At 34.3% G+C, this 7,174-nt stretch overlaps 1 protein-coding gene across 2 annotated transcripts in view; it reads right to left on the bottom strand.

The window, feature by feature from the left end:
- Nucleotides 1-444: 444 nt before the first annotated feature.
- Nucleotides 445-7,174, bottom strand: part of QSER1 (glutamine and serine rich 1) — a 74,230-nt gene continuing 67,500 nt past the window's right edge. For both annotated transcript variants that reach the window (XM_026512161.4, XM_048215701.2), the window contains 3 exons: nt 6,885-7,037; nt 5,148-5,243; nt 445-4,136 (listed from right to left, as the gene is read on the bottom strand). In XM_026512161.4, the coding sequence (XP_026367946.3) occupies nt 3,996-4,136; nt 5,148-5,243; nt 6,885-7,037 (390 nt within the window). In that variant the 3' untranslated portion in view covers nt 445-3,995. The remainder of the gene's footprint in view (nt 4,137-5,147; nt 5,244-6,884; nt 7,038-7,174) is intronic.

The raw sequence follows: 7,174 nt of genomic DNA, 5'->3' as shown, positions 1-7,174 counted from the left end.
GAGGGAGAAGTAGACTCCCCACTGAGCAGGGAGCCTGATGAGGGGCTCCATCCCAGGACCCCAGGATCGGTGACCTGAGTGGAAGTCAGATGCTTAACTGACTGAGGCACCCAGGTGCTCCTAGAGATTACTTAAAAAAGAAAAAAAAAAAACCTAATTAAAACACAGCAAATATGCTGAATATATATTTACTTGAAATACTTAATGTTTTTAGATAGCAATATGAAGGTAAAGGCAGGGCCGTCTGATTCTAGAAATTAAGGAATCAGGATAACTCGTTTTTACCTATTCAATAGCTTATATAGATATGCTCCTAATAACTTTGTTTAGGACTTTACAACACGCTATGGGTTGTGAGAAGAATTTATAACATGATGATGTTTTTGGATAATAGAATACCTCAGTTTTCAGTTCTTAAAAAAAAAAAACCTCAAACCATTCTGATTTTGTTGTTTAAAAAATTGTTTTCATTTTAATGATCTGAGTTAGTAACAAACAAATATACAAAATTGTCTTTCACATTTCCATACATTGTATTATGGACCACTTAAAACTCTGGGCTACAAATGCAGGTTTCTTTGTATCCTTAACTTCAATTACTGTCACTTATAAATAAAGGTGATGTTTGAAAACATGCATTTGTGAACACAGATGCCAAAAGTTGTACATGTAAGTTAATGCACAACCAAAAGTGTGCATTGTTCATTTGTGCAGTTACGTGTCGAATGCCATCGACACAGGTAGAAGCAGTTGTCCTGGGACAGTTTACTCTATTTGAAAAGCATTTCTGAGAAGCAGATGGAACTACAGTTTAAAACAAAAACTGTATTCTACAAATACAGTAAAATTCACAACTTGCACATCTGAAGCAACTTTTGGGACCCAAAGCTAATTCAATAACCTTGCTGCTATGTTGGTTTTATGGGAATATCTTCAAAATCATAGACTGGAAAACAGCTGTTTCAACAAAAATAAATATATATATTAAAAGGAAAGTGAGACTTTAAAAAATGTGAGGAAAGCTCTGAAAACAATAATAAGGTATGAGTCATCTGTAATTGTCATTTTTAAGTTTTAGAAATTTAAAGAAATTTAGAAACGTAAAGGTAATCTGAACATTTTCTAAGCTGTTTTAAATTAGGATTTTTCCACCTCACCAATGTTTTCTATTTGATAGTGTGAAAAAAAGCGGACGGTTTCCGGTTTCTGTTGTTAACTTACCATGATAATTCATAAGTCATGATAAATTTATGACTTCATTAGAAGATCAAATAAGTGGATACTGGGTTATCATGAAAATGGGAACAAGGAAGCTCCTTCTATACCCACTAATCTGAACTACAAATAAACACCAACACAGAATGATTTTTTATATTAAATTATTTCCAGGTATCTGGAAGGAGGAAAATCCAATCATTCTTAAAAATGTTTTCCTGAATGGTGGCAATATGTGCTTTACCTCTTTAAGTCTATCTACAACCTAAAATTATTTCTATATCATAAATTTCAAGCTCTCTGGCAGGAATGTGAATGCTAACCAGCTAGGTATTTATTCAACTTCCTACAAAGAAAGGACTCATGAATGGACATCATAATAAGAGTCCCACTTTTTGCTAAGGCCCGAGTTTGATGTCCTTGCCTATAATATATGATCAAATGAGAGAAGATGGTGCAAAACAACTGGGTCTCCTTTAGGCAGTTATCAAAGACTTGGCCTCTGATATGACAAAAACACTTGTTTCACTAAAATGAATACAACCGCCAACACTTTTCAGGGCAACTGCAGTTGAAAAGGAAATGGGTTATTTTCTATAGGAAACATACGATCAACTTGAAGGAAATGTCCCTGTTTTCCATGGGCCTTACAAAGGAGATGTGGCTAGTGATTTCAAACATGTACTTCAAGTGTTAGCTAAACTCATGACGGCTTTTAAAAATGTTTAACCATCAATGATTCAGGAAAGTAAGCTGGGGGAGTAAAGACATGTACGTATAACACTACATTAGGAGATGTAGTTATCTACTCTGCACTTTAGAAATGAAAGAAACCAATTCTGTCCAGAGTCAATAGCAGAAAGAAATATGGCTGCTTCCTACTCTTCTCCACTTAGCAAATCAATTCTATGATGCTCTCACTGCTGGTAAGTCTCATTTGAGTTAGGCAAAACAAATCTAATAGGTTACTTTTGTTTTCACAATAAACCGTTTAAACGGGTCTTCTAAAAAACGTTCAGAATCGGAAATTTTAACCATTGAGAGAAACTTCTATTATTACCTTGTCTAATGGCAGGTACAAAGATTGTTGGATTAAGGATTATTGCTTTTAATAGGATAACCACCAGAAATAAATATGTAAGCTTAACTCAGATACTCACTTTCTACCCAATGCTACAATGTTTTATTCTCAAATCAAGTCACATGTTATCTTTAATTTTTTTGCCAGTTTACCAAGGTTTTAGGTATAAGAAGTTGGCCTGTTCACTCAAAATCAAGACAACAGCAGTGTCCACATAAGCACCTCTTATTTGGGCATAGAGCAGGAACACTGCTTTCTTGATAGGACTTAAGGCACTAAATGGTGGTAAAAGAAACAAAAAGTATGATGATTAACAACTTCTTTAGAATCCTAAAAAAGGAGATCGTTTAGAAGGACACTAGTAAATCTTTTTCTCAAACAAATAAGGCATCCTGTTGGCAAACACGAATAAAACAAAAGGTCATGTTGAACCTAATACATTCACTGTCTCAGCTACACTACTTGAAACGCTAGCTATCAAACTAAAGAAAGCTACAACAGCATGTATAAAGGTTGGAAAGGCACCAAAAGGAGAGTTCTACCACTTCCAGTTCTAAGAGTTAGGTAAGCTGTGTTTAACACTGCATGTAGCCTAATTATAAAAGTATAAATTTTATTCTTCCAAATGGATAATGGTGGTTATTTTTGACTTTGGCAAATCGGTTAATCAAGTATTAGTTTAGTAAGGAACTGATTTTCATGAATTAGAAAATGACTGCAGTGTCTAACACAACTCCATTTATAAAGCTACACTAATTCTAGTATTGAATGCATATTCTGGATAACACTGAAGCAAATCCGTATAAACAAAAATGGTTACCTCAAGATAGAATTCACAATAGAAATTCAATATATAACTAAATAAGATTTACTGAAAATAATGAAAAGTGTAGTACAGATACATCAAACATAATTATAACCACATTTTCCTTGTGAAAAATACAACTATTAGTGAAATAAAATGTACAATTGAAAATTTTTCCAAAGGAAAAAACAGTATAAAGGAAAATACTTTTCTTTGAGATAGGGAAAATAGTATGTCATTGTTTTTTCATTACAATATAATTTGACACAAAAAAGCAGTCCTAGAATTGCACCAATTCCACATCCAGTTTCCTGAACATGTTAAGAGTAAAAGGAGTTCGTAAAGCAGAATGTAGTTTCTGAATTTCATATTTTAAATTGAGGATATTCTCATACAAAATGTCACATCACACCAGATCTGTTTACAGAATGTACAACACTTTCCATTTTGTGGCCAGACACGAATATAAACACAGGCGTTTGGCGCCACCTCTCTTTCCTTCTGGTGTTTAGTCGGAGTCAGGAAAAAAAATAATCAAGTTACTTAAGTGTTATCTCTCTAGCAATAAAGAAAAATTATATTTAGTGCATGCTTCATCATTTGTCAAAAAACATTTCTGAAAATAAAACTCAGTTACCCAATGGTTTACAAAATAGAAAAATCATTCATTAGGATAAAAATGTGGTGGGATTTTAGGTCCATTTCCAAAGGACTGACTTCCTTGGCAGCACCACTGTCCTTTAGCAGAGGTCATCGTGTAAGTTCTGTGATCAAAGCAGGTGTGCCCGCAGGAGACCACTGCCTGACATTCACTTATCTGAGGCCCTACACCCCCTGTGACCACCCGCCTCCGCCAGTTCATTAGTGCTGTAACATAGAACTGTCGTGGAAATGTTAGGAACACTTCTGCTGTACATGATTTAGAAGTTCTCCGAATTTTTCAAATAGGTCTTCCACCCATTTTACATTTTTCATGCAAAGTTGAACAATTTCTTCCTGTCCTAAGTCTTCATTTCTTTTCTGCACAGAAGAAATCTAAAATAAAGAGAATTATCACATTAGCTTATACTTAGCACTTTGTTAGCTCCTCGTGAGGGTTTACCGTTTCTATATCTTGAATGAAAAGGATTTTATGAATACCACCTACAAATACTAATTAAAAAAAAATTCCATCCATGGAGAATGATTATTTCATATAAATTTGGGTGAAGCCTAACCCTATCATTTTTAGCTCCGTGAGGGCAAAGAGGAAGGCTAGAAAAAAAATGGCTCAAAGCTTCTGAATTCCTTCCAATTGTGTTAAAAGGTAAGTGACAAATTTTGGGGTCAATTCTGCATTTCAGAGCATTGTAAAAATAGTCATCATATTTTGCGTGACCATATTTATTTTCTCCTTTGCTAGAGGCTAGATTTATGAACACCTTTCCACCGCTTATCATCAAATACATAAGTATAGCCTCAATCCAACTTACCTGTTAGTTAAAAAACTGGTAGTACTGATCAAAAGAGATAGTCTACAGCCATTTAAGCTTTGAGGAAATTGATCATTATATCCCACACGAAGTGGTATTATTGTATTATATACAACTTCTGAGCAACTTGAATTATAATACTTAAAAGTTACAATTAAATTTTAACTATCATTTCTTCCTGCCAACGCACAAAAATCCCTTTCTCAGCAATTAAGTGGGATAAGGCCATTCTGGTGATAAGGAAGACGGCAGGGTATCAAAACAGTGACTGAAGTGAATTAAAGCAGGATCATTATGTATTATGAGGGAAGAAAATGAAATAAAGTACCATTTATTATGGCAATGTAAAGCAAGCGTAACAGCTTAAAAACATTACCACTTACAGCTCCTGCAAGAACCTCAGATTAGTACGAGCACAACACATAAGAGAGATTCAGAATAACATTCTTTATAAGACAATGCAGACACATGTATTTTTTAACAATTCTCTTTAAGACATTAAAAAAGACTCCAGCTATAGTCTCCTTAAAGTTCAGAAAAACATTTCTTTTTTAAATAAATGAAAAAAAATTACCTCATCTTTACATATCAGATAAACATGATATTTATAATGATGGAGTGAATGATACAAAGAATACAGCTGTATTTTCTCTGGATCAACAGCAAACTCCTATAAAAAGAGAAGAGTTTATAGGCATATTTATTTCACAGAATGTTTGAGCTATAAATACTTTTACAAAAATACTAGACCAAAAGTGTCAACGGGAATGTTAAAAATAAATGACTAATATGGCTAGATATAGGCTTAAATATGGACAAGAGGCTTATTCAAAATAAGAATTTAAACTGTATTTTAGACTCTTCGTTGTTTTCTGAATATAAACACACAGTATTCCAAAAAAAATTTAAGCAGAAAAATTTAAACAGTAAACACGTAAGATGACTTATAAAGTAAAAGAATCTGTATAATCTCTTGCTTCAGAGATAAACAAGGTTAAAAGCATGGTATATATTCTTCCATAGTTTCTCATGTATAACATATATTAATGACACAAATTCTGTAATGGGAAGGCAATCCTACTACACATATTGTATTGCAACTTTATGTGTCATAACTTGTTTCTAACCTAACTAAAACTTGCATATCTTTCTATTTATTAAATATAAACCCCAACCACTATAAATTATATAAGGGCAGGGAATTTTGATCGTTTTTCACAGTTCTATTCCTAGTACTTAAAACGGTATTTGGCACACAATAGGCACTCAAAAAATTTTATTGAAAGAATGAATGAGTCTCTTTTTTAAAAGTACACAGTATTACATTATCTGGATGGCTCTTCATTTATCCAGTTTCCCACTGGTGATGCATAACTGGATAGTTTTTACAATTGCACAATGAGCAAAAGCATACGTTTTTATGCTTTTGTGAAATGTGTTTCTACAGAATATATTTTTGTTGTGAAATAGATACGTTGTTAAACTGATTTCTTTTTTTTTTTTTTAAGATTTTATTTATTTATTCGACAGAGATAGAGACAGCCAGCAAGAGAGGGAACACAAGCAGGGGGAGTGGGAGAGGAAGAAGCAGGCTCCCAGCGGAGGAGCCTGATGTGGGGCTCGATGCCAGAACGCTGGGATCACGCCCTGAGCCAAAGGCAGACACTTAACGACGGCGCCACCCCGGCGCCCCACTAAACTGATTTCTAAAAAGGCAGTAATTTTACAGACACGGAATACTGAATCTTGTGGAATATGTGCACACTCACTTATCTGTACGCATTTGTATCTAATGACAAAAAATATAGAAAATATAAATACAGGCATCAGGTAATTCCTTATCTATTCAACTATTTTAAAAATCTGCAAGCACTGGGTACCGGGGTCGCTCAGTCGGTTAAGCGTCTGCCTTTGGCTCAGGTCATGACCCAAGGCTCCTGGAATCCAGCCCTGGAGCCCTGCCTCCGGCTCCCTGCTCTGCAGGGAGTCTGCTTTTCCCTCTGCCCCTCCTCCCACTCGTTCTCTCAATCTCTCTCAAATAAAATAAACAAAATCTTAAAAAGAAAAAAACCCTGCAAGCACTAACTACATGCAGATACTGCGCAGGACAATGGAGAAAAACAAGGTAAGATGGAGTCTCTGTTCCTTGAGCTGGAGCTGCTCATTCCCACCTGAAAAGACTTCACAGATAATAACAATAGAGGAAAGTATTTGCTTGTTTCAATATTTTAAAGAGGAATTATATTAACTAGAAAAGGTATAATTATATTAACTAGAAAAGGTATAATCGTATCAATCCATGCATACTTACTTGTGCAGATTTGGTAGTTGTTTTAGAAGTCCTTAGAGTTTTCTTATTATAAGTTTTCCCATTCATTTTGATTTTAGAAATAGCAGAACCCCCACTTTTTGCTTTAGAGTCTCGAGTAATTATTGTTAGTTCGGGAAAGCTTTCCAAAGCATTCTTTAAAATAAAGCAAAAATAACTGACATCAGAAGAAAACTAATCCAAACTACTTCCAGCTATTCAAAACTTATTTTAAAAAATACAGAACTATATACATACATTTATATATGGTACACACATGTATATAGGTGGGG

The sequence above is a fragment of the Ursus arctos genome, unplaced genomic scaffold (assembly GCF_023065955.2).
Source record: "Ursus arctos isolate Adak ecotype North America unplaced genomic scaffold, UrsArc2.0 scaffold_23, whole genome shotgun sequence".
Lineage (NCBI taxonomy): Eukaryota > Metazoa > Chordata > Mammalia > Carnivora > Ursidae > Ursus > Ursus arctos.
Note: the sequence above shows the minus strand (reverse complement) of the source record. Positions and strands in the feature narration are given on the sequence as shown.